This window comes from Lepisosteus oculatus, chromosome 10, assembly GCF_040954835.1.
Source record: "Lepisosteus oculatus isolate fLepOcu1 chromosome 10, fLepOcu1.hap2, whole genome shotgun sequence".
Lineage (NCBI taxonomy): Eukaryota > Metazoa > Chordata > Actinopteri > Semionotiformes > Lepisosteidae > Lepisosteus > Lepisosteus oculatus.
Genome location: NC_090705.1, coordinates 8,724,619 through 8,751,752, shown reverse-complemented (window position 1 = coordinate 8,751,752; position 27,134 = coordinate 8,724,619). Strand labels below are relative to the sequence as shown.

General features: G+C 44.7%; 3 protein-coding genes across 8 annotated transcripts in view; 1 reads left to right on the top strand and 2 right to left on the bottom strand.

The window, feature by feature from the left end:
- The window catches only part of polr2k (RNA polymerase II, I and III subunit K), a 138,618-nt gene that overhangs the window by 12,451 nt on the left and 99,033 nt on the right, over nucleotides 1-27,134 (bottom strand). The gene's annotated exons all lie outside the window — the stretch shown is intronic.
- On the top strand, nucleotides 624-22,991 carry LOC102694235 (regulator of G-protein signaling 22). 4 transcript variants are annotated; one of them, XM_069194837.1, is made up of 27 exons: nucleotides 624-748; nucleotides 952-980; nucleotides 1,866-1,928; nucleotides 2,663-2,881; nucleotides 3,152-3,237; nucleotides 3,721-3,886; nucleotides 4,477-4,630; nucleotides 6,507-7,269; nucleotides 7,499-7,660; nucleotides 7,859-8,030; nucleotides 8,904-9,064; nucleotides 9,774-9,876; nucleotides 10,546-10,668; nucleotides 10,970-11,071; nucleotides 11,837-12,031; nucleotides 12,737-12,829; nucleotides 13,394-13,560; nucleotides 14,826-14,988; nucleotides 15,711-15,869; nucleotides 16,263-16,331; nucleotides 16,861-17,022; nucleotides 17,842-18,021; nucleotides 18,323-18,481; nucleotides 19,113-19,247; nucleotides 19,792-19,906; nucleotides 20,398-20,496; nucleotides 22,346-22,991. In XM_069194837.1, the coding sequence occupies exons 1-26, from the start codon at nucleotides 724-726 to the stop codon at nucleotides 20,487-20,489; spliced, it is 4,017 nt and encodes a 1,338-aa protein (XP_069050938.1). In that variant the 5' UTR covers nucleotides 624-723; the 3' UTR covers nucleotides 20,490-20,496; nucleotides 22,346-22,991. The 4 variants fall into 4 exon arrangements, with proteins under 4 accessions (XP_069050938.1, XP_069050937.1, XP_069050939.1 ...); XM_069194836.1 differs by having other exon boundaries at nucleotides 22,341-22,991; XM_069194838.1 differs by lacking the exon at nucleotides 22,346-22,991 and adding an exon at nucleotides 20,617-20,812.
- The window catches only part of LOC102694431 (intermembrane lipid transfer protein VPS13B), a 325,472-nt gene continuing 321,248 nt past the window's right edge, over nucleotides 22,911-27,134 (bottom strand). For all 3 annotated transcript variants that reach the window (XM_006636105.3, XM_015357899.2, XM_015357901.2), the window contains 3 exons: nucleotides 26,060-26,162; nucleotides 24,969-25,218; nucleotides 22,911-24,016 (listed from right to left, as the gene is read on the bottom strand). In XM_006636105.3, the coding sequence (XP_006636168.2) occupies nucleotides 23,759-24,016; nucleotides 24,969-25,218; nucleotides 26,060-26,162 (611 nt within the window). In that variant the 3' untranslated portion in view covers nucleotides 22,911-23,758. The remainder of the gene's footprint in view (nucleotides 24,017-24,968; nucleotides 25,219-26,059; nucleotides 26,163-27,134) is intronic.

The window sequence follows — 27,134 nt, the reverse complement described above, 5'->3', positions numbered from 1 at the left end:
ATGAAAGTTTCTGACAGACCCTGTGAGTGCAGTCTACTCAATCATCAGGAAATAGAAGGTGCATCTTCCAGCCCAGCTACTAACTAGATCAGACTGGTCCTGGTCACTCAAATGATGTTTCTGTGATGTACAGTACATACATAGTATACACTTTACATCCATGATCATGGCGTTTCTCAATTTGCTCACCATTGCAGAGCTTAATCTAAAAGTGCAGGTCTAATGGTTCCCACCGTTTAAAATATTTAACCTAAAACAGCTTTGATTTTTATTTGATATAAATAGTTCTGCTTCACAATTTTTATTATTGTTGTTGTTTCCTCAAGAGGCTCTTGGGGGCTGAGCGTTCTCGAGTCTAAAGGTTTCGCGCGCGGCTAAACCCTTCTGGCCAGGGACCGGGGTTGGCGTGACCGCGCCGGATTGCGCGCGCACTGCCGTTGCCACGGTGCTGTACACGAGCGGCTCCCTAGCAACCCCGTTCGCACCGGGAGTCGGGGGTTGATGTTGCGGGCCGAGATTTGGGGGATTTTAGGAAAGGAGGGCTGGTTGGCACCGTCTCGGCGCTTCAGCGACAGGACAGCCGCAGCGAGTCCCGCGGAGAGACGGCGCTGGAGCTCGTCTCCCACTTGAGCCTTCGTTTCCAGACCAGAAACCGTCTTGTTTCTGTCTTGAACGCGGAGCCACTGGCCAGTGAAATTACTACTGCTCTCGGTGTTGCTGAACATGTTGGGGAAGATATTAACTGTGGGTGAGGAACAAAAAGACGACATTATTATATATAGAGAGTTCAGTTTAGAGGTGAAGCGTGGGCAACGCGCCTATCGCCGTTAAATAATAATAATAATAATAATAATAATAATAATAATAATAATAATAATAATAATAATAATAAACATTCTCTCCAAATTGTTTTCCTTAAAGACTCCCATCAATACTTATTTTATTTTTCAGATCCTCCAGATATATCAAAAGACAATTTTGTGAGTATTGCAAAACGCCATTTACTGTTGTGAGTTTTATTTTATGAAAGTTGTGTCGCACTAGTTGCTCCAGATTTAACCTATATATATACACGCAGGTCTAGATCCCTATACACTGTAGGTTATAATAGATGTACTACAATTGGGAATAAAATGTCAAAGGAGTTTTTTTTTTAAACAACACTACATTGTAATTAATGTGGAATTTCATATGTATTCATATAATGTTTTCCGGACGCAAAAAGTGTCTTTACAGCAGATACACTACAAGCAGCGGACATAATTCACACCATATAGAACCAGGAAGCTAAAGCAAAGAAAGTAAATTATTTCTTACATTCGGATTGACGCTCAAACTTAAATAACAATTATTGAAGGCTGTGGAAGGGTTTGCAAATACGCAAGACCAGTGCTTGTTGGCTTTAAAATTCACTGCAGGAATAAATCAAAGTTCACCACCGGCACATGTATTCATTGATTTAATTTATTACATGTATTAAGGGATTAATTAGGATGTATTAAAAATATTGAACGGAATTTAATGATCAGTTGAAAAAAGGACCTATGATACATTGAAAAGTCTTATCGGTTTAATCTTTTCACAGACACTGGGAAAGACGGGCCCTACAGCGCACACTAGTGTATTTTCCGCAGCGATGTGCCTGACAGTGACACCTCTCTATGGACTGTTGCCTAGGATAGCTGTTTCAACCTTTCGTCTTTCTGTTTGCGCCAGAAAGGATCTTGTTTTATGGGGTGTATAGATTTGTAGTAATTGTAAATTAAAATAATCTGGGAAAGATGTGAACATTTTCGCTGTTCTGTGCAGCTAATGAAACCGGTTCGAAACCCTCGTCTAACAAGTCCTGATTTTATTTATTTCAGGAGGATAACTTGGCCACGGATGACCTGCTTGTGCATTATTTTAACGAATTCTTGGGTCTTCCGGTAAGGAAAGAGCTTGAAACAGTCTGAAAGATAGGCGATGGAGTATTGACGAGTTCACACATTAGACAACCTAAAAGCTGAACCACACAAAAACGATGCGCGGATTCATTTTTTTTAAACAAAGTTTCTGTCTCAATAATTTGAATTATTACAAGAGAAACAATCACATAGATGGTACAACATTTGTATATTTTCCTTTGTTAGTTTATCAACATTATAACCCCTTAGTTACCTATGGCAGACCCTGAGTGGATTAAATCTTTAGGCATTTTGTTATGATCATCACTTTTATCATTAGAATTAACAGTGCTGAGTAGAAACAGATAAAAATCATCAAAGCTGGTCAATTTCATGTGCCATTTAAACTGTTATAAGTAATGGAAATGAGATCATATAGTCTGTAATGTACTACACGCAAATAATGAAACATTTCACTTCACAATCATTTTGATGTGAGCAAGGATTTCCAGACTATCTACTCTAATCCAGTGCGTATTTATTTAAAAGGAAAAGCAGACATTTGCTGGCACCATTAGGCTCAAATTTGTTTCTCATAAAAAGCATTTTGCTTACTCTTAAATGTGAATTTCTGTTCAGACAGCCAAAGTTTACTTGTCATTGTCAGTGCGAATCTGTATTATACGGTACACGCCCAGAATCTTTTGGCACGTCATTTGTCTCCTCTATATTTCTGGGAAGACATTATTTAAATCTTTCCTTTTTTTTCCCAACAGACTTTCCCAGAAGCTATAAAATTTAATAAAGACACCGGAGGCTTTGAAGTTGTCACTGATGCTGCAGAAGTGCTGACTAATCAGATAAAAGCTTTGCTATCAACATACAAGTCCCCACAGCCCAGATATGATGGCAGGACAAATGGATCATGCCATTGTGCCTGTGCCAAGCCCTCACAGCCCTGGGGAAATATAATTGATAACAGCTACAGCGTTATGGTAAGATATGTCTTCTTTTGCAACGAAAGGTGATGGAGAAGGTATGTATTACCACTCGTCTCTAATTAATGAAGAGCCCTCAGGAGTGAGTTTGTCAGCCCATTCTGTTTTTCCTAAGAAGAGCATCGCTGCAGGAGAAAGGATTGAGCTCACATTCTGCAGTTCACACGGGCAAAGGACAGTCACTGACGCTGGCAATTTTTCCAGCAGAGGTTTCCTTGAGTAGATTGTTAGAAGTCTTAGTAATTAATAACACCACTGCTTTTGCAGTGCTTGGACAGAGAACAAGGCATCCAGTGGATACAGAAGGAGAGACTCCCTTTATTCCTGCAGAGTGACTGCTACTTTGAATACAGGTACTATCTCAGTTGTGGTGGGCTGAGAGAATATAATATGTTATTTGTCATTTTAAATGCTAGCTGTTTTTATCTCTTTTCTTTCTCTCTGGGAAGTATTTTCTTTCTACCCTTGTGAAATATTATGATGTTTTTATATCATGGTCATGTTTTTATGCATATCTTATATCCGAGATGACATTTGGGCCCATCATGTAAAATCCTCAGTGGACTTTTACACGGTCAATGGTGACACAAGGACAAGGGGCCACAAAAAGAAACTAAAAGCGAATCCATTTTAGGACACAGAATAAGATGTTCTTCCTTGTGCTGAGCTGATTTTCTGAGCAACAGTTTCCTGTTGGCCACACTGTTGTGCTGCATGTGCTTTCTACATAAAATAACAAAAACTAAAGTCAGTGTTTAACTGGTTTATTCTAGTGTGAAGGTAGAAAAGAGGGTAATCAAAAAGACACTTACTCTTTGTTTCATTTGATTCCACAGGATGGCTAAACTGCTGTCTCAGTTAGATGAAAGCAGCCTAGGTCTGAAGCTACAGGTAGACCCAGCCTATCGTCCCTGGAGGACGACTGGAGAAGTGAGCGCTCCTGCCCCAGCAGAAGATGAAAATGAGACAATCATGACGATGTTCTATGTCTCGCTGGGTCAGGTGAGTTTCCTGCTTCAAGCTCTGCTAAGGTTGAGTCGCCAGCTTGGAAACATGCTCCTGGAAGAAAAGAACAGGAGAGAAATGAACAGAGCTAACTGGTCAACACAAGAGCTGATGCATTGTCTGAGCTCTTCAAGGTGAGCACTAAGCTCAGTAAACACACTACACTGGAGAAGAGGTAAAAACCCAGTAGAGGTGGGGTTCCTGGAAAAACATAAAAAACCCGATATAATAATCATGTGGTAATACCCACGGTATTAATACTTATCTAAGAAAAAGGCATAGACATATATTTTACTCAGCAGCCAGACCGAACATACAGTGCCAAACCAAACTGGCAAGAATATAAGTAGCATTTCTCAGACGGACCACAGATATTCCAGTTTAGCATGGAAATTGCTCGGAGGGAGCATCTACTGTACGCATAAGCCTGTATCACAGAGATATCATCCCTTTTGGTAGCTGCAGCAGATCTCTGATCCCCCTGAAACAAGCCTTTTAACTTGTCTTGGCTAAAAAAAAAAAAAACACTAATTTGAGCACTTGGAAGTGTTTAATATCGGATGCTCTTTCTCTTTTATAATTTCCAGGCTTCGATTGCAGAGAACAAAGAGTGGTTCACGCTGGCCAAACAGAGCCAAACGCTGATCAGCACACCATCTCTGCCAGTGCCCCTGTGCGCTTCTGGGGAAGGCCTGTCCTGTCGGGGCACTACAGCCAGCACAAGTGCTGTGAGCAGCTTGGGTAGGCTTTACGCCACAGCGAGGAAGACTTGTCATAGCTTTCGTTCAAACAGCAGGTCTCCAGTGGTGTTGCTTACTGCAGCAGTGCTCAGACCTTCATCTCAGCACCGTTCCTAGAGATCTTTATCCTTTTAACACAGGAGTGTAACTCTCCTCGTTCTGTAGTTGTATCGTGATTCTTGTCCAAATTCCTGTGAGGCAGATTCTACCGGACACATTAGCTTGTACAGCAGAAACTTCACCACCACAGGTTTACCGTAGCGAGGCAAAGTGTGGTAATTTGCGAACACCGTGCTCGAGAGAGGGCCGTCGCCACTTTCAAGACGATTTTTTTTGTAGAGCGGAAAAAGTAAATCTCATAAGGCAGGAAGAAGCAGACAGAGGAGTTAGGAGTAAAGAAGAAAAAGGAGTCATGTGAGCCAGAGACCAAGCAAGAGGAGCTGGAAGGTGGCCTGGGAGCTGGGCCTGGCTAATGTGAGTCAGAGAGGGTTTACAGGCCGCCTGAGATTTCTGGGTAAACTCTCAGACCGTTTTATTGGATTTGCTGTAGATATAGACTCAGAATGAGATCCAGGAATTAGACAGACATGTGGGCAGGGCTTGTGTTCTCCGGGCTGAACAGGATCATCTGGAGGGGAAGCTGTTTTTTTTTTTTGCAAAAGATGGATTATTAATGTGGTCCAAGTGTCAGAAAAAAGTCATGCTAATATTTTGAAAAGTGACTATTGTGTCTGATTTTGGATGGAAGTTTGTTTAATTTTCAGTGGGAGTATCTATCAAGCTACTGAGCCATGCTGTTGAAGCCAATACCCTGGCTTATTTCAGAAAACAGCTGGATGAGATCCTGGGACCATTTAGTCAAGGGGGTTAGATGGGCTGAAAGGCCTGCTCTTGTAACCTCTCTTTCTGTATGCTAAGCTTAGACTTCTGATGATAATTGGCGATGTTTTAAAAAAAGACAATCAATGAACCTGGTTTCAGTCTGTGGAATGAGACATTTGTCTTGACATTTAGTGTTTTCTGACTTAGTTCTAAATACGAATTAATAATTTCAGTATACATGCAATTCCAGTGAGATTATAGATGTCAGGCTGTGCAAAACGATGTGGTTTTTCTGTGGTTCATTCTGCTGTATTTTATCCACAGCAAATTAGAGAGTCTAGGGTGTGAACTATGTATCAGAAATGTCTGCAGATATTTCTCATATAACAGGAATAGAGTTTTTACTACTGTTGAGTCACTGGTGGTTTATACTTTCTGATTAATATCACTAAACAAAATGGGCACAATAAAACAGCAATGAAATGTAAGCTGTTAACGAAAGAAATAACAGACTGTCACACAGTGGAAAATGTATCAGTTGGACCGTTTCGAGTGAATTTGATTTTGTAAGGGTGTGTGGGACCTGGGTATCCTGCTTCCATTAAAATCACATTTTTATCCCATTTGTCTATTCCCAGGGTAGTGAAGAAAGATGTGAAGACGGGGGTTTGAATTTAATCCTTTCTGTAGGGGGCAGTAGCCAAGGGAATAACTCCTGATTGAGGTTCAGATAATATGTGAATGGCTTGGATGCCAGTATGTAGACAGAGGTCAAGGCACTGTTTGTGACTCTGTCAGCACTTTGCATCTTATATATCTGAGATAAACTCAAAAATTGTCATGACCCTTACCTGTGTAAAGTCTCTTCCAAGGGACAGGGACAAATAAATTAGAAGTAAAAAAAGTAAGTCCCAGATTAACCCACACTGAATCAACTTGGAACCCGATAATGGATGGCGATAAGCTCTTTACACCATAGCCAGTGGACTGCCTTAGCTTATTAGGCTTTATGAAGACAATAGTCAACTGTTCATTCTTTGTGCTTTGGGGAGTAGGAACAGCAGAAGGGCTCGCCGCCGGTCTGGATGTAGAGAATGGCCCAGGACCACATTTCAGCCGCGGCAGGAAGAGAGTTCATCCCCTCACTGTGGCCGACGGGAGGCCGAAAAGTGTGGACGACAGCTGCTTTGCCTGCGTCCCGGACTCGCCCTCCCACAGCCCCTCCACGGTGCTGCTGGACTGCTCCTGGGAGAGCGGGATCGAGTGCGACAAGGAGGGGGAGGAGGAGGTGGAGACCTGGGGCCTCGAAGACGGGGAGGAGGCCCAGCTTATGGAAACGCCATCTAGGGACTCGGATGGTAGCCCCTCCGAAGCTGGAACCTGGAACCTGAGCACTTTAGAGGACATAGCCTCTTCTTTGGTCGACAGGGTGCTGAAAAACACGGTCTCGGAGCTGTCCAGGGCTTTACTGAGCAGGACAGACGCAGCGGGACAGGAAGACATGGACCTCAAAGGGCCGACAGTCCAGGAGGGCGCAGCAGGAGAAGCCAGTGATGCACCGGGGCAGCAGGGATTGCTCCCGAGTGAGGATCCCCCAGCCCCTGAAAAGGACAGGCTGGAGGTGTGTAGTAAGACATCAGAGTCAGAGGATGGGGCAGAAGAGGAGGGCAGTGACCTCCGTCGCCATGTCTTCAGCTGCGGAAAGGGCCTGGAGCAATTCAAGACTTTTTTACAGGGAACCCCTGGGGAGAAGCACTTGAGTCTGTGGATGGACATTGAAAGGCTAAAGATCATTATGGATACAGAGAAGAGAAACAGGTATTCTTCGTTATTTTACCGAGCAACGTCTGTGTCTTTATTTCAACTTGCAAACCTACATCCGCCTTTGCTTTTACTGTTCAAGATTTGTGTGTTAAATTAGCTGCTAACTCTCCTAGCTCAGGGGCTCAGATTTTAAACCACAGCATCTTCAAAACTCTGTCTTTGCAGTCTGACGCTGTGTTAATCTGCAGGTTTCTCGCTTCGTGTCTTTCCCGAAAAAAAACAGACATCTTTATCGCATGAGGAGCCGATACATGCTAAGCAGCGGGCAGAGTTACCTGAACACAGAGCTATTGTCCCGACTGGCCCTGTCACAGGCTTCCTGCTGGATGGAGAAGCACCTGCAGCAAATCCAGCCCAAGATCACTGAGCCTTTGCTACTATACTGGTGAGAAAAGCCTTGTCCACTGGTTCCATTATTTGCAATGTTAGCTATATGGTATCTCTTACCACCAGTGTAACTGAGAGCTGGTAACTAGGAAGCATGTTAGGATGCTGATCGCATTGCTCTGGGGCCTTTTGGTGGTTTTTAAGTGCTTTACAACGTGTTACTCTGATATCAGTCTTAATTTTTTGTCTGTCCCAGGGGCCCGAGGTTTTGTTTGGCTCACGCATCTCCTAGAGAAAAGGTGGCCGCCAAGCTCAGGCTGTGGCGAGAACGTCAGTTGCGACCCCCCTTGAATATTGACCCCCACCCACGGACCGTCACCCTGCTGCCTCTCAGGCCCAAGTCCTGTGTGCCCAGGATCGGTCCTCAGGTGCGCCACACCCGCTGGGACCCCGTCGGGAGACCGGCGCTGACCATCAGGACGCTCAGCCGGCATCACTCCAGTGGCCCAAGGCAGGGGCGGTCAGTCCTGCTCCTGGAGGGGTGGTGTGTCTGCAGGGTTTCTAGGTCTCTTAAAAGCAGCAGCGTCTGAAGGGCTGGTTAAACTGGTCCCATTAAGAGCGTTACTGAGCTGATGGAGCTCGTTAAGAGCCGAATTGGGATGAAAGCCAGCAGACGCTCCGACTCTCCAGGACCAGGACTGCTCACTCCCTGGGCTAAGGCCAGTCGGTGAAGGGTGGGACTACTGCTGGTGATTGGACAAGCATTTAAACTGATTCTATCAGCAGTTTCCTGTGCTACAAGAAAGCCGTGTTAAGAGCAGTCGTTCTAATTAGGAAGACAAGGATGGCAGTGCCAGAGCAGTGAAACTTTGAATGTGCACCTTAAATGTGCAATTAAGGACGGGTGACTTTTGCCAATTGTAGCTTTTCAAACTGTGTGGCCACCAATCAGTGAGCTATTTGTGCATTGTTAAAATAGTATTACTGAGGAGATATTTACTATTTTTTTTACCAAGCAGTAAAAACTGAGTGAAATATTGCAGCAGGAAGGTCATTTCTTCACAATCAAAGTATAAAATGCTTCTGTTTTGTAAGGGTCTTTTGCCATGTCTCACTGGCTTTCTTCATGTCTCCTTCATGCCTTTTCTTTGTTATGTGACCAAGTTTTTTTTTATTAATTCTGATCCTTTTTAATAAGTTACAAAGTAAAAAAACAAATCCAAAAGATTGTAGGTACAGATAGCTGAGAATGAACTTTACAGCCTATAACAACTGCGCTGTCTTTCTGTGTTGTGTGTTAGAAGCCCAACCCAGCGAGGTCCTCAGTGAGGTGCAGTCGATCTGAGCTTGTGTCTCCGAAGCCCAGGATAATGCTACCTGCCTCTTTGCAGCCCAGACTGAGCTCCCTTGGGCCTGTGCCCAGTAAAACTGCTCCCACGCTGGCTGGAACGCCCAGGAGGAGGTCAGGAGACGGGAAATGTGATATTTATCAGCTAGAAAACGCATAAAACGGTACCTGATTCAGAACAAGGGAGTCTTACCAGCTACCCAGCAGGGCGGTGATGAATTGAGAAAGGATTGCAGAGTAAAACCGTAAAGTAAGCAAACTTGAGGGCACTTTTGAAAAGCTGTGGAAACTCATTCAACCCAATTAGAGCCAAGGCAAGTCTCCCCTTGGGAAAAACTCTGGTATCTCACAGCTGGCTTATCCTGTAAATTTGCCCACAGTGTGGCTTGAGTCCTACAGTACAGATCCAGTTGACTGTAACTGGGATCTCCCCATTGCTGCCACCTATACAGGGGACTGGCACCAGAGTTTGATGGGTGTGATTTTGGCAAGGGTACCCTCGGCCGGCTGGGCAGTGGTGACCCCTGAGGTCGGGAGCTCTCAGATTTGGCACTCCTCTCGGGCACCTCAGAGACATCACTGTGTAAAATGGTAAAACCAAGCACGTTCAAGAATCAATTGCTGATCCCACACTCAAAGAGTATGAAATGGCAATGTAACTGGGGATTTCAAATTGAAAAAAAAATAGAAAAGGAGATCTTGCCCATTTCCTACAGACTACTCTTTTGAGTTGTAGCTCGCCTGAATTTAGAGTGGAGGACAAGGCAGAAAGTTTTGGGTACTTCAGCTGGAGTGCTCGTGTGACACCGTGTCCTGTCATCAGGCCCAGGGTCCTCTCTGCAAGCAGCACCTCTTCCTCCTGGTCAGACAGCCCCTGCTCACAGGGCACCGCAGGACAAGCAGAGCCCTTCTCAGGCCAGCACGGTGTAAGTCATCCCTCCACAAAACCATTTTGCAGTTTGTGTAAGACCGCTTATCCTTTTCAGGCTACCTTTGCAGCAGCGTCACTTCTTAAATTGAGGACAGTTTTGCTCTTAACCGATATAAACCTGAGAAACTCCAGTGTGATGAATTATTTCTTTTGCAGTAGTATCCAGATTTAGACAGCAGATACTGTAGAATTCAAGTTTTATCTGTTAATGGATCAAAAGTAACACTCTCCTGCCACCTAAATAGTATCTTAACTTACATCCTGCCCATTCTCGACACTTTATAACCAGTCCTGTGGTAGCCCATATTACACCACACCCTTAAATAAATTAATGGCTGTGTGTGGTCTTGCCAAGATAGTGCTCCTGTGTAGTGCAGAGGAAAGAGGAAAGACCACTTCAGATTGAACAGTGAACCATAAACGTGAGGGCACAAGTGGAAACCACGTGGAAGTGTGTTTAAAAGCAAAAACAGTTCTGTGTCCAGAGAGAAGTGTATGAACAAGCTACCCAGCCCTGTTGTTGAAGCTGATACCCTGGCTTCTTGCAAGGAGCAGCTGGATGGGATCCTCGGATCACTGAACCATAGCTAGCAAACAGTCTGGATGGGCCAAACAGCTTCCTCCTGTTTGTGGCCTGTCTCAGGGGCTTCTGTCTGTTGTCTAGGCTGTCAGGAGCTGTAGCCCTGTACTGGGAGGAAGGAGGATGGAGAGAATGCTGCAGGCCCTGCACCACGAGCGCAGGGCTGGCCACTGCTTCACAAACTTCTGTGAGCTCTCCGGGAACAAGGTACTGTTGCCAAGCTGACATGGGCTGAGCAGAAAAAAAATAAAACAAAAATAATGCATAGGCTGAACAGGCTTCGCAGCACACTGTATGTCTAGATAATGTCCAGCAATACCCAAGGTAGCTGCAAAGCATTTTTGCCTTTTATTTTACATCTCCTGGAAGAAAAACCAGTGTAAAAAATCTTTTGCAGCTTGAGTTTTCAAGAAATGTGATGGTTGACAGGACCATCCTGCTTCAGTATTTTGAGGAACTGGGGATTCGCCTTGAGTTCCCCGAGCCCATTCCACAGTGTCTTTTCCAGCTCTGGAAGAACGGCATTCATTTCTGGTTTGACCTTCAGGAGTACCACAGACTGTTCTACCAGGAGGGTCTCGATCCCTACAGACTGCAGCGGCAAGCCCACGTAAGCACTGGGGTGTTCCATGCGCATGTGTGTGGAGACAGAAAACAAAGTGCTTGAAATCAGGAGGCCAGGAATTGCAAAGCATTTTTTTTTTTAAACCAAAGAAATGCAGGGACAGATTTTGTGTTCTCGGCGTGAGAAGCATCACGTCAAATCGTAAAAAAAAACAAAACTGATGTCTAATTGTTTTGCAAAAAAAAACTAAACAGCATTTTTTCCACCATTTACAGGCAGGTAAAAATGCCTTGTAAAGTATAATTATTGTAAGGGACAAGCCTAGCTTGAGAACAAAGTTAAGATTTATTTTATTGGTGTGAGAGTGGATCAACAGCTGAAGTAAGATAGTAATTTTATTTAAATATTAGCTGTGCTGGCGAGCAGAGCTGGGAAAGTGGGTGACTAAATGAAGTGTTTTACAAGTGATTCGCGTGAGAAAACCGACTGGCATGGGCGGGTGTGAGAAATCTGCACCTCTTTATGAGTGGCGGTGCCCCGTATGATTGACCTACGGGTGTCTGCCAAACTGGTCCTCCACCGAGCAAGTGATTTGTAACAACAAACTCTTTCCACTAAGTCAGGCCATTTAGTAAAAACCTGAAACGCCCGTGACTCATGCCTTTCACAATTCTGACCTGAAGCCCTCTCTGTGCATTGGATTGAGGCCAGTAGACTACATGTTAGCATGCATAAAGGGTAGAGGAAAACAGTAGATTGTAACACGAAGATGTAATATTGCTCTGTGTGCCTTGAACACTCTTGTTTTAGTTCTTGTATTCTACATACATATGCTTTGGAGCGCCGGAGGATACCGGTGTCAGTGGGGACAGCAGAAGGCAGATATGCGCGAGGCTGGACCCACCCTTTGAGGAGCTATTTGATCCTGCGGAGGAGCACGTCCTCACGTTGCTTCTGGAGCCCTGGACACGGATGACCACCTGCGACATGGCTGCTTACCACAAGGTACGAAACCCTGTCCTGATAACAGGTGGTAAGGTTGACCGAACAGCCCAGGTCCCTCTATGACACCCCAAGGTCCACAGCCTGACCCGAGGTCCAGATTAAAGTGAACATAATCAGCCCCCACACCTGAGAGAGGGCACAGACCTCCTGCATAAACACATGCTGTCAAGATGTGTGCACCACTGCTGTCTTCATGCAGTGTTACAGTAAAGTCTGGTTTGTGTTAATACATTTAATAATAAATGCTCTCAATAGTTCCTTTTCCTTAACCCATACTGATTCAACAAGTCTGACACCTGGACGTTAGACTCACAGCAGAATCGAGTTTCCATTTCCTATGGGGATTGTTGTGCCCTGTATGAAGACAGCTTTATACCAATAAATGCACAAGGTTTCCCAGCAAATGACACGAACACTTTATTTATTCAAAAATGGGCATTGTGAATCTTACATGTATTCCTGTTGCACTCAAGTGGGAACAACCTATTCCTGAATACTGCCAAATTATCCTATGAGACTAGTACAAGTGATTGAAGAATGGCTACATTGCTGGTGCAGAACAGCTGTTATGGCATCTCCCAGGTGGGGGCTGCACTTCACTGGTGGGTGAAGTGGGTCCTCTATGTTTAGTGCTTTGGGACCCTTTGAGATTAAAAGTGCAATAAAAATGCAAGGATTTATTTGTGCTTGGCTATTTGCCCCCAGGTGGAAATAGTAGAGGAGATTCGTCAGCTGGACTCGGTCCATTACAGAGAGCTGAAGGCCCTACATGAAAACATGCTGCGCAGAGCGAATGAGGTAAGGCTGTGATTAAAATACTCAGTAACTGTAATGTGTTTAACCACACAAGCCTTGTGTATTTTTCTGCTCCCTCAGAAAGAGTGTTAACCTCCTTAGGGGTGTTAGCCTGGAGTACTGGCCAAATTTCCCATTGGCCTTTACAAATTATGGCCTCCTAATAACCCCCATCTCTGAACCGGCCTCATTACTCTGTTCTCCTCCCCACTGAGAGCTGATGAGTGGTGAGCGTACTGTGCGCACTATGGCTGCCGGTGCATCGTCCAGGTGGGTGCTGCTCATTGGTGGTGTTAGTGGGATTCCCCATTGCCTGTAAAGTGCTTTGAGTGGAGTGTCCAGAAAAGCGCTATATAAGTGTAAGGATAATTTATTTACTCCAATAAGGGATCGAGGTGTGTCACTGCTCAAGCCTAAATCATGGCATGGCTAGCGAGGAGAAGCTGGGAAGCAGAACTGGCTGATAATTCCTCAGCTGTGTGCTTAAAGAGAGGAAATCCATTTCTCTTCTGTGTGAGGAAGTTACTCTTCTGTCGAAATTAACATGCGTATCTTGTCCTCATTTAGAACGTGCCCGATCGCAATCCCTCATCCCCACCACCGGAGGTCGCCAGAGAGCCAGAGCTGTGGGACTTGGTTCCGGAGGATTTCCGCGGCTACAGCCTGGGCACCCTGCTGCGCCGCCGGCTGGAACTGGAGCACTTCCGCACCTTTCTGGAGGAGCACTTTGCCAGGTCAGACGGACCTTTCTCTCCCCACAGATAGAGAGCGGGAAATACATTTAAATCAGTCCAAATTCAGATAAATCAGACGCATAGATGTTAAGCTATGTAGAAACCAGGGTGTGTCAGAGGCCAATGCTCTATGGACCCAGAAAACCCAGAATACTAGCTCTGTAACCTGAAACACTGTATAATGCCTTGGCAGGCCAGCAAGAGACCTTGCGTCTGAAATAAAACAATATGACCCAGCGCTTAATTACCCTGCCTATTCCCTGGATGTCTAAAATTGAAAAAAATCTGCCTGCCTAAAAATGTATCACCAATTAGGAGAGAATGTTTTTAGCCTAAGGGTTTCACCAGTATCAGAATGTCCTAAAATAACGAGTGGTACGATCTCTTAAACAAGGTTCATTATATTTAGCCAGAATCTGGTCAGAAAAAGGTCTTCTTGACTGGCACAAACTGGCGTTTCTTCGGTCTGACTCTCTGTCTCTCTTCTGCTTCCTCCCTGTAAGTCTTTTTATCCCGTTTCTCTGTGTTGATGAAAACGGTCATGATTTACCAAGAACTTAATTAACTACAGTAAACCTGAAAATGCCCGTCTGATCCTCTGTGTTAACCGGCCTGTAAACCCATCTGTAGCTAAGTGTACAGATCAGCCTCCACTCACTGTTTGAGACTCTGTGAACTGAAAATGTTTTTTTCTGGGAAGTGAACTCTCAAGATGTAAATGGCATTTGATATATTTTATGAATGCTGAACTGGTCTGCGAGAACGTTAATGAGCCTTTCCCGGGCTCGTCCATATTCTTGTACTGTATATTATAGATCTAAAATGTAATAAGACCTTCATGAAAGTCTTGAGAAATGATGAAAATAGCCTGATCAAATATATAAGATATTAAAATATATTTTAGTTAGTTAATAGTTGGATGAACCAAAATTTAACATTTGGACTTGGGATAGTTATATTTGAATTCCTCAGAAGCAGTGACAGCTAGACATTTCTAGACAAGCTAGACAGTTTATCAGAAAATATGGAACAACCCAGGAGGTTCACAAGGGTTTTTTTAGCACTGTATGTATACACTAATTTTGTATAATTAATTAATCGTTAATCAATTAATAAATGTAAATCATATTTTATACAATTAATAATGTACTATATTGTACTGTATTGATTGCAACAAACCTTTGAACCTGAAATCGCACCATTTTGCTAAGGCAACATCCCTCCAAGCGGAGCTGAGGTTAATTTGCCTGCTGAATCACTTGCAGTATGGACCTGCTGTGCTGGCTGGACATTGAGCAGTTCAGAAGGATGCCTCACAAGGACAAAGCCAAGAGAGAGGAAAAATCCAAAGACATCAAGAACAAATACCTGAACAAGAAGTACTTCTTTGGGGCCAACAGCCCGGCAACCAGGGACCAGCAGGAGGAGGTACGGGATCATGGCGTGCCTGAGTCTCAACTCAGTTATAGCTTGTTTTTTTTTTTCTCCCCACAAACTTAGGGAAGATTAACATTTCCATTAACTCACAAACCCTGTTTTAATGACGGAAAAAATAAGCTAGAAAAAACTAAATTGTTAAGAACGGTCGCCTTATAAATCACAGAGCTGCGACAGCCAGCTTTCTTTGTGTGGAAAGGCCGAGCTCGACAATGCTGACAGGTTTATGGGCTGGCCTCAGAGGCGTTTTCAGGGGAGTTTTCCCAGGGTGCCCTGGTTCAAAACACACACACACTGCTCTGCAGGGAACTTATGTATCTCTAGACCTTAAGAGGACAGTTTTTCTTTAGCAATTGTATTTCTTTTAGCACTTCCAACACCTAAATGAACAGCATTGTAGAACTACTACCAAGTCCTCGAGTCTTGGCATGTGACAGCACAGACCCTTTTGATTTCAGCTCCACTTTAACCAGAATTAACCAGTTTATCCTAAACTGAATAGACAGCCTCTGTTGAGTATTCAACACTTTTATAGGGACATCTGAGGCTGATTTCTCTAGCAACCTCTTGAGAAATGCAGAAGCACTTTTTAGCAAAAGGCACTGGAGTGCACCTTACGCTGCCCTCTAGTGGCTGCCAGTGGGTCCGGAGTACGACCACTCCCGATCCAGCTGTTCCCTAGGGCTGACGCGCCGTGTCCCGCGTGCGGGCAGGTGATGCGGCTTGGCGGGGGCTGGGGGCGGATCCTCCACGACCGGCTGTCCGCCCCGATTCTCGTGGAGGTGCAGAGGCACGCGAGGAGGCGCCTGGAGAAGAAGTGGCTGCCTCTCTTCCTCGCCACGCCCCAGTTTGCAGAGAGGCAGAGGACAAAGGTACGGCCCGTGGGCCGCGGCGCAGTCCCGCCGTTGGGAGCCCGGTGATCAGGGAGAATCGGAGTGAAGGAGGCCCAGCGAGCAGGGAATTAACTAGGCAAGCTTGATCAAAGGAATGAAAAAGCAGAGTGGCAACAAGCCCACCACCAACCAGAGAAGGGCAATGATAAGAGAGGCTTGGACTGACCTGGTTTCATTGTACTTACGAGCAGCAGTAGATATCAACCTGGAAATGTATCAGAATGCATCCAGCTCACTCACAGTGTGAGTCTCTAGCACATTCACCAGTTTCAACTGGGCTCCTATAAAAAGCAGAATCGCTTCCATGAGCTGAAATACTGGTCAGCCTTGCCGTGCCGGTGTGGTGCTAGCCTGAGTGTGCCTTCTCTTCAGGCCCTGATGAAGGACGTTGCTGAGGACCAGATCTTCCTGAGACACAGAAAGAAGAGGGAGGTGTGGAAGGTCAGTTCTCGTCTTTCTGGGGGCTCTCGGTGTCTGTAATTACGCCTGAAGGCTCGTTTACAGACGTATTTAATGTGAGAGCTAAGAAATGGAAGTGGAGGTTAATTTATTTTAAATGCGCTGATGAAGAGCAGCTGTTGAGCCTCATTGTTCATGTTCAAGGTTACATTAGTAGAAGGCTTTTCCCCTCCAGAGGAAGTGTTGGCAGTGACACCTCAGAGTGGATTAGCTAGTGTTACAGTGCTAAAAGAAACGAAAAGGTCTCAGTAAGTTTCTGGAATAGAAACAGTTCCTCTCTTCTCTCCTTGGTACGTATGGATTTTCTCTGTGGAGAGCAATACAGTATACGCACCTGTCTGGGTGGATTAAGCTTCCTTGAAAATACATCCCATTTTTTACGGGAGAATAAACTCAGCCTCTCAGTCCTATAAGTATTCATCAGCACTTTTGTCATTTTCCTTTAGCCAGCGTCTTAATTTCCGAAACGAAACATTTTCCAGCTCCGACAAAGTCATGCAAATCTCTGCAGTATATCGACAGTAAATGGGCGACGTCCTCGAAGGAAATCCTGGCGTTCCGGAAGGCCCTGCTGAACCCCGTGACCTGTCGCCAGTTCCAGCGCTTTGTTTCCCTGAAAGGAGATTACCTGGAGAACGGGGTGCTTTTCTGGCTGGAGGTGCAGAAGTACAAGGTGAGGCTGTCTTATCATCCACCAGGGCAGGCAGGGGATTAAAAGTCGCACTGGAAGCAGGACCAACAGAGAAAATGTTATGATAAAACTCAGTAAACTAAAAAAGTAAACAAAAAGGATTCAGCTGAGTTTTGTTTATTCACCTAGTTTTTGCCACAGAACTTCCACAACTGAACGTCAGTAGCCCTTGGGTCCTGGGTTCGGGTCTAGTGCCACCTCCTGGGCAAGGTCCTACCTTGGTTCTCTGCTTTTCACATCACTCATGTACTTCACAGGAACAAGCAGCTTTCTGGTAATGCCAGAACTCAGAAGTAGAACACTACAATGTTGCATTTGTGTAAAAAAAAGCAAGTGGTTATTTATGCAGGTCTTTCTGTCCTCTGCCACTTCGCCCACAAATGTTGAACAACAATTAAAGCCCACAGCGGTTCCCTTGTTCCTATCCTTGGAGCTACAGGTATGAGTAATGGAGGAGCACAGGTGTGAAATTTAAGAGCTCAAACTCCGTGTCAAAGCTAAAGTGCTCTCCCAGCTGGTCATTGGTACCTCTTTTTTGACTTAGGTTTTTCGTACATTCTTCTGCCCCAAACCCCAAACCAGATTTTGATTACTTTTCTTCCTCTTCACTGAAGGATGACCACCTTCCATTCCACCAGGCACTTTTCTGTTGAGACCACAAGTCAAACTAAAACCCCAAAATCTGAAAAAGGGGGGTGTAGGGCTTCCTCCCTCTTACCTCATGTTCTGCTTTCCAGGTCCTGTGTTTTTTTGAGCTGCAGCTTCAAATAAAATGATCAAAGGCCACGTTCCTCCCTTCAGGACCTGTGCCACTCGCACTGCGATGAGGCGACCATCCAGAGCAAGGTGACAACCATCGTCGACTGCTTCATCAACTCCTCCATCCCCCCGGCCGTGCAGATAGACATCCCCCCCGAGCAGGCCCACGCCATCCTGGAGCGCAGGAGGGAGCTGGGGCCCTACGTCTTCAGAGAGGCACAGGTCAGGCATGGCGGTCCAGCCCTTAGGGAATATACCGGAAGCTGCAACCTGGAATGTTGGTATGACTGTAGTTCTCTCGCAAGTGACCTTCCCGAGCAGAAGCACCATCTGTGTCTCAGCCCACTGCAGAAAGCAGATGATGATGATGATGATAGAAGCATAATACACTGGGTCGCAGGTGATGGGCAGGGTGTAATATAATGCAGCGTTAGGGCAGAAATAAAAGCTGGATGGAGAAATACTCCCATCATACTGATCTTTTATCTGAGCTGGTGAGTTTTCCTTGGGCATCTCTGTGCAGATGACGGTGTTCAGCGTGCTGTTCAAGCTGTGGCCTCAGTTCTGCGCCTTCAGGAGCAACCTGGAGGAGGAGACAGTTCTCCCGGCGCTGGAGAGGAAGAGGGAGAGGCAGCGAGAGAGGCTGCAGCGCCGGATGAAAGAAGAGGAGAGACGAGCCAAAGTGAGACACACAGACACATTCATCTGTGCCCGTTTCTCTCTCTCTTCCCATCTTCCCCCGCTGCTTCCTGTTTCAGGGTTTAGAGTCAGGCTGGTGCCAAGTGATTTCGACAATGAGCTTGAACTGGCTGAGATGATCATATCAAGACCCTTAGCCTGTCACCGCCAGATAGTGTTTATTATGTTAAGAATACTAATGCAAATCGGGACTGGAGAAGCCATCCTCTACACATTGCAAAAACAACACCTTCTTGATTTATAAAGATTAAATCAAATAGCGTTGTATTGTGCAAGTAATTCTCGCTGTGAGATTGCTGTCTGGTGAGTGAAAGAATAGGAGGAGCTATATATATATGTGCTTGACAGGACATTTCTACTTCACTTCAGCAAAGGAAAAGTAGGAATAGTACAAGGTATTTAGCAAGTAACACATTTGAAGTTTTACGAGAAATAGGTTTTGTGGGGGTTAAAAGAATGATTGATAGTGTCACCTGTTAGAATAATTTCAAATGTACTCTCAGTTATAATAATAATGAACATAAAGCAGAAAAGAAGTGTGAAGTCAGTGCAGTATGTCTCCTTTAACTAAACATTTTTCTTTAAACCGGTCTTTTTCTGCATTTAATAACTAGGAGCAGGAGGAAGCCAAGAGGAAATCAAGTTTTGCGGAAGATTTCTTTGGAGACGAGGAGAGTGTCTACAGTGGCAGCCAAGAAGGAAGGGACTCCAGGAGAGAGAATGGGGCTCCAGCCTATCGCATCCAACAAGTAAGAGAGAGACACATTTGGAACAGGCAATACAAATTACACCAAGATCTCTGTGTCTTTCCGAGAGCTGAGCCCATTCATCAAGCTTATAGAGCTGCTCCCGAAGGCCAGAATCATGATCAGGCCTTTTCCCAGCAGTGTGTTGGAGTTATGTGGCAGCTGTAGCTCTGTTGTTCAGACCATTAATAATACAGAATATCAGGTAATTTTAAGCAGTGCGCTAGCTGTCCTTAATTTTGCCTCCTTACGTTAATTTAGAGTACCCTGCAAAAGTATTCCCCCCATTACCACAGATGACCTGTTTTGTTAAATTACAAATGATGTGTGTGTTTTTTAATGGGATTTCACTGGAAGGGGGTGATACTTCTGAAGGCACTGTAGGTGACCAGCTACACAGCAGGTTTGACATGATCTTGTATTCTTACCCTAATCAATGGGTCCAGAGTCTTGGTGTGCAGTAGCTGGTAGAGGATTTCTTGACCATTTCCTCTCCTCCACCTGTCCAGCCCCACAGCCTGAGCAAGAGGCTCGTTTCTCTCCTCAGGTGTCCTGGTCTTACTCCAAGTACCTGGAGGCTCTGGAGCAGGAGGAGGCACTACTTCACCGCTACGCTGACGTGCAGAGCAGAGCCGCCTCCCCCTCACTCTCCTCAGACGCAGGTGTGACCCATGAGGCAAAGAGCGATGCTGGCAGACCGGCCAAGCAGTCGCCCCGGTTTCATTCTACGGACTGTCAGTCTGTCGGAGCGTTTCCATATATTATCATCACAGTTAAGCCGAGAATGACATATTCGCATATCTCACTGAGAGTTTTTTACTTGTGCTTTAAATTCGGCTCAAGAGGAATTAAAGGGAGTAAATACAGGGTGTTTTTCTAAGCCACTTAATTCGCCCGAGGTTCAAAATGCAGTAAACACTTTAGGCAGGGTTTTATATCTCTTTCAAATTTCATAACTAGATTACATTCCACTTACAATTAAGTGCTGTTTTTTCCCCCTCCAAATGAGATCTGTTAAGAGTATGTGTTCTGTGCCATGCATCCTGTCATGCTATATCGTTCAGGGCCTTCCTCGTGCAGCAACTAGACTGGCTGTCGGTAACAACGTGGGGCATTACACTGCCCCTCACTGTCTCCCCTGGTTTCATTTCAGATGCCTCCTCGATCCGCAGCGCCAAGTCCGACACCACCAAACACACCCCCCGCTCCGTCCTGTCCCTCCGAGCTGCGAACCTTCCTCGCTGATCGCCAGGTGAGTTCCGTATCCGTTTGGGATAGGAAACATGGAAACAGGCACAGTGCATAAATCACTGAAAACTACAGGGCTTAGCAGAGTGCCTCCACTGCTGATCGCACTCACACTTTCTTCCAGACCTTCATTCCCACAGCTCTGGGCAGGATGTCAACCTTGAGTGAAATTATAGCAATCAAGATTTTAACCTTCAAGGTAAAACCTGCTTTGTATGGGATGAAAATGACAAAGTGTTACATCCTGCAGCTGCTTAGGGAGAAGCATTAAAGTCCGCAGGTGTGATGGGCAGTTCTGTAACGCAGTGGAATCATTTGAGTGAAACATTTTGAACATCAGGGTTGTTTTTATGAGATATTAATTGAATTTATGTTTATATACTTAAATTAAAAAAATTATCATTGTTTTTTAAAAGATTATTTGACATTTTATAATGCTGGTAATGCATGCCACCGATACCAGAATTCACTGTCGTGGGAATGTTATTTGACGTCACCTGTATCCAGCTGAAGTGAAGTGCTGATCCGACCTGTCTAGTGAAAATGTGCTGTCCGGCAATTGAGACATGAGTGTTTAATCGCAAAACTTTTGGTATCGTTTTGTTTCTCTGCCCCTCAAAAAAAGGTCCACTTCCAAAAGATGAGGTCTGAGTAGTTACATCGTAAATTCCCCTAGCAGAAGCCATGTTGCTCTGCTCTTTTCACACTGTGATTTTATTTAGAAGTGCACCATTCTTCCAGTCTGCCTCCTGGAGAGCTGGTGGCTTCGGATACAGAGCAGTGGACCAGCTGGAATGCAAGTGACACAATAGCATTGCCATGGAATTTTACTTCCATTTCTTGGCGCAAACACAGTCTGTGAACCTCACTGGGCAAAAAAAAAACGTTTATCTCCACAACATCAATCACTTTTATCAATGCACCTCCAGTACTTCAATGCTGCTTCTTTGCTCAACATTCTCTCCTGGTGATGGTCTTGCAAAACCAAATTCTTCAGACTGTTTGTAAAAGGGAAAAATAAAGCATAAGAGCTACTTTTGGCTTTAAGTACAGGGTACACCTACAACATGGTTACGGATAATCCACATTTCTGTATATTATACTATATTATTTAGACAGGAACGTATGAAGGGTATTGTATAACAAAGATTGCGTTTGTAAAGACTGAACTTCCTTTTAGTGCTCTGGTGAACACCAGATTGATTGTATGTGGCTTTGACAGGCCTTTGAAGCTATAAACGTTATCCAGATCCTGTTTTCTTTTTTGTTTGGGCTGAACATGTTTGACAACCCTTACCATGGCTTTCCTTCATCTCACTGAAGTCATTAACGCTATCCTACAATTATAGAGTCATTTTAGTTTTTACATGAATGCGCCTAAAATGTATACCTCTTTAATGACAAATTATATACAAAAAGGCAATTACATGCATTAAAGAACAGTTAGTTTCTTCTGCTCTGGATATTTTATTACAGAGCCACAAGCAACTAAGACATACTGTACACTGCCTGAAGTGGAAAAAAAAGATTTCACCTAAGCTTAGAGCTCCGTCTAGTGGTCCTGTACTGGTAATTGCATGCCCAAGTCACAGAAACCCTAAGGCACAAATTTGAAGAGTTACAAGGCAGTGTATTTCTTAATTGTAAGATTGAGCATGAGCTTTAATTTCTGCTAATCTCAAACTGAAGAACTATGTCAAACATGAATAGTGGTTTGGGCTCTGGACAGCTGCCCATTGGGTTGTGGGTTCAGATCCCAGCCGGGCCAGTGGCTCCTTGGTTTCAACTGACTTATCTGGTTCATAAAGAATTAAAAACACATGCTAACTAGCATTTTATTTCCTCCAGGATAGGAGAAAGAAGACCAGGGACTGAATCCACACCTCACAGGGACTGCAACTGGAAAGAGAACTATCATTTTTCACAAAGTGGTCTTCTGTCTTATACTTTGAAAACTTCACTTTTAAATGTTTTCAGCAACTGTATCTGTGAGCTTTATATTTTGTAACTCATAGGTGAGTGTAACACCCTTTAGCATTTAATAGATGGATTGTATAAAGCCTTTCCATTATATCAAACGCATGTATTAGCTCTTTTAAAATTTCAATTTAAGGAAAACTCATAAAGCACTAGTAGGCTCTAAAATGCCACACTGTAATCATCATTAACACTTGTGACAATTTTTCTTGGGTTTGATATGTAGTGGTATTTTCTAGGTATAACAATTGTCTCTTTCCTCCAAAACCATGGCTTTAAAAATATTGAATAATGAATCTCGAAGCTTGGAGAAACTGAATTCAGTGGTGTGTAAGATGAGATTGTGTGTGTGTCAGAGAGAGTTGTGCCATATTTTCCCAGATTTCATTGAGAAGTAAATGACATGACTTCTAAAATCATAATCGTAATAAAATTCTGAGACCTTATTTTATTAGCATTAAATATTTAATATAATCTTTATAGAATTTACATATGCAAATAAAACTCAGATGGTTTACAAAATGTGATTTTTTTTACATAAAACGGGATAGTTCTAGACATTTCAGGAAAGACGAGATAAAAAGTAATCAAATATCAGTAAGCAGTCTGAGATGAATATTATAGTATTTCAGTGCTGTAGTATAAACTAACTTTTCACAGAATCGGGGTAGCTGAACTTGTGTTGCACAGATAAAATTTAAATTTGCAATTAGTTTGGTAGAAACTTCCATTACACATTTAGTAGGTTTTCCTTTGCAGCAGTCATTATGTGGCCGATTTAAATGCATTAGCACATGATAACAGGTACTGGTAAACAGTACTTGTAGGCGTTAAATGGTAAAATCAAAGGTTTCTGCCCAATCTCAAATAAGCTTTGCCAACACTGCAGGAGTGTGCAGTAACAGGAAGTTTCACCAGCGAGAAGACCTGGCTTTATCTTATCAAACAAGTACATTTTCCTGACATATATTTGAGAATCCAGACCAAGGAGGTGTTGGCAGCATTTAAATGCAGACTTGCCGTCCCTCCATCGTTCAGATGTGATGGTTTCTGGATGGGTCCTCCTATCTTGCAAGTCAGCTGCTCGCGAGTAAAACATTGGCAGTCATCTCCGGAGCTGGCAGTCCAACCCCGCAGTTAGATCTCACCAAATGAAGGTGCAACACAACGTGTGTGCATGTAAACAATCACGGAAACAGGTTTGTGAATCAGTTAGAAAAACCACGAAAGACCACCTAGGAAGCAGCACGTGTCGTGTTTGAATTTGAAAGCTCTGCCGCCTCGGGCAGTCAGTGGAAGCCTATGCGCAGTGCCTTGTTCTTTACCATGGTGAACTTGCTCACGAAGACGCGAGCGAAGTGAGGCTCCACCAGGTAGGTGTAGGTCTTGACGATAGTCGGGGAGGGCTCAGCCGCTACCGGCTGGGGCTGGGGCTGGGGCTGGGGCTGGGCGGCGCCGGAGGGCGCGACGAGGGCCGAGGTGCGCGTGATGTACTCCACCAGCCGGCTGTACTGCTGCTCCGACAGGCGCTCCCTGCTGCCGTCACCCTGCGGGGAAGCACAGCACAGGCCGTCATGGGAGAGCAGCCTGATGAGGTCCATCCATCCATCTTCTGACCGCTGCGTCCCACACAGGGTGGCGGGACAGCCTGGGCCTATTCCAGCAAGCAACGGGCACAAGGCAGGGTACACCCTGGGTGGGACACCATCCAGACACACAGACACGCACACACTCACGCCAAGGCCAGTTTTCCCCAGAAGACTACTTACTGTACCAGCATGAAGCACTGGGATGAAACCCACACAAATACAGTGAGAGCTCCATGCAGAGAGCACCTCAGGAATTGAACCCAGGGCCCCAGCACTGTGAGGCAACAATGCTGACCACTGCGCCACCACACCACCCATGATTATTGAGGTCATGGGGCCTAATCTTTATATCAACTCCACGTCTGAAACTATAAATTCTGGATGCTTACCTGACACCAGCGGCACCTCACTGTAACCTACTCTCCCGTCACACACTGAAATAGTTTGTAATCACATAGAACTCATGGCACATGTTGCGGACAACTGATATACATATTTGTACTACAGTGTATATTTTACACCCCTTATCAGCCCCTTAAGAGCCTAATTCTGTAGTGCAGCACTGAAGCTACAGCTAATCTGCACTAACCACCTCTCCACCTTGTGGCACAGTACCCACTAACAAAACTACAGCACACAGGCCTGAACCACATTTGGTACTACTTAGAAAACATGACCATGGACAGAAAGTAACGCTGTGCCCATGCACTGAGAATTTACACAACCTGAGGTTGTCTAAATCCTGGTCCCAGAGGTCCAGTGTATCTGTGGGTTTTTATTCCAAACGCGGCTCTTATTGAGCTAAGCCAGCTGGTTAGTAGCTTGACTGGCACGTATCATATTCCCCTTGCGGAGTGCATTCGCGGGTGGCAGAGCTGAAGACAGTGCCCAGTACCCGCAGGGGTCTTACCTCAGAGTCACAGGCCACCCGCTGCTGCCTGAGGATGACCCTGAGCGGGCTGTCCGGGCCAGGCTGCTGCTGGCACTCGATCTCAGTGACTGGGAAGGCCTGCTGCTGGGCGTCCTCGCTCAGGCTGACCACGAACAGGACCTCGGAGGTCAGCAGCAGGCAGCCCTGGTGCTCTTGACCCGAGCCGCTGACGATGGTCACCTCCAGCGCCATGTGCACCTCCGGCCGGCCCAGGGACTGCAGCATCTTCCTGTGGTTTCGCACACAGAAACACAAGAACGCCCCACGGTTTCACAGGCTGCCCCTGGCTGTGCCACTCCCTGAATCTGAACTGGCAGATCCACTCCAAGCACAGGTTGTCAGTGGCTGGACCAACGAGTAGCAACCGTTTTCTAACTTTGATAATATTAAAAAACCTAGTTTAATATGATCCTTATAACAACATTAAGAGGTATTTCCTATCACTTTTAAACCTCTGTAGCAGTTTTTTTTCTCTTGAATTGCTCTTCCACTGATTGTTTTAAATTCTGACACTCAAACAGCGTATAGCTTCTTGTACTGAAGGCCAAACACTCAAAAACCCTCCAGCGGGAGTCACGTAGCACTGCCTCAGTGGGAGAGCTTGTTCTAGTATACATTTTCCCAGCTCTTTTCTCTTGTTTACTTCACATGGGAATGCAGTGTGTGTCTGTATTTTATCATTCCCCCATTCTCAACTCCCCACACAATACATTATTTAATTAACAATACAGCTCAATAACAATTTTATAGCCCCAGTTCCCTTCCCTGTATTTAAGCACTCAAAGGTCTCATTGCGGTGCAAAGGGGAATTGAGGTTGGCAGTGACACCAGTCTGTCTCATACAAATGCTTTTAATGTGACCGCACTCGCTCTGCCTCGCAGAGATGCTCAATCTGCAAGATGAGGGAAACGTCCCTGGATAAGGTCGCAATAAAAATGTAAAAACCTTAATGATTCCGTGTCTTAAAACGTACCCAGAAAGCCTATAAAACGTTTCATGCAATGATGAAATTCAGGCCTGGCTACCTCACATAAACGCCCGTTGTTGGGTCGCCAGGCGGTGATCTTACCAGACGTATTTGACGTGGCTGTTGGGAGCCTGGGAAGACTTCAGCTCAGTTGGAAGGTAGAGCTGCTTAGGAAGTTGGCAAAGACCAGCCCCGTGCAGGATCCCTTGAAAATGTATTTAAAAAAAACAAAGATACAACAAATGTACACTGAATCGTTATTTTTTTGCTATTCCCTCACCCAGTCATTGAGTGACACCCATGTCATGAGTTTTGAACGGTTCACAAAGCACGCTCAGAACCCCACAATGATGTCAATGCTCTGGAATAGGCAGGAGGGGAGTAATTCATTGCTATTGCTACCATGCAACAACAGCACACTTAACCTCCAGGACCTTGCATTAGATAGGGATAAAAAAATGAACACTCCAAAGCTAGGAATGCAAATTGCTAGGAGACTAAAACCGGACCCCAGAGAGCCATCAGTCTCAAATGGAATCACACTTCATTTGCAATTTATGTACTATAATACTGACCTGTTAGCACCGCAGTCCTGTTCAGCACTAGACTCCACAATAAAAAACAAACTTCCTCCAGACCATGCACAAGATCAAACCAGCTTTAATACGTCATTCATCTTTTCAATGTCTTTGTCAAAAGCACAATATAACAGAAAGCACAGCTTATAAACATTTCTAGCTTCCAGGCCAAAAAATGAAAAGCAACTTCAGCTGATTTATTTATTTTAACTTTTAAGTTTAGCCTACTTTTTGTACTTTAAATAAATCATAAACAAATGTTTCAATCCTATGTTAAATTGGTACAGAAATTGAAGAAGGCTTTGCAGTGCATTTCTTTGAAGCTGCAAATTGTACTAAGCACGTTTTTGGTAAGTGTTAAGAGAAACCTTTATTCTGTACAGACATTTAGAACCTTGAGAGTTTTGCTCAATTGCCCTTTGGAATGATAATGATAAGTATATTTGCAAAAAGCTGATCCGACACTCAGACTGCACAATTCGTATCTCATGTTTAAACACAGGAATCATATTTATTGTCTGCAAGACTCCTGGAGAACTGAGACTTCGGAGATCTTTTGGCAGAAATCAATCAGGAGAGGGTGCTGAAAGTTAGGAAAA

Excerpts from the sequence above, each read along its gene's own strand:
- LOC102694235 (XM_069194837.1), top strand. The coding sequence starts at position 724 with ATGTTGGGGAAGATATTAACTGTGG. Across the intron at positions 18,022-18,322 it reads ACGTCTTCAGAGAGGCACAG|ATGACGGTGTTCAGCGTGCT; the intron begins GTCAGGCATGGC and ends ATCTCTGTGCAG. Across the intron at positions 18,482-19,112 it reads AAGAGGAGAGACGAGCCAAA|GAGCAGGAGGAAGCCAAGAG; the intron begins GTGAGACACACA and ends TTTAATAACTAG.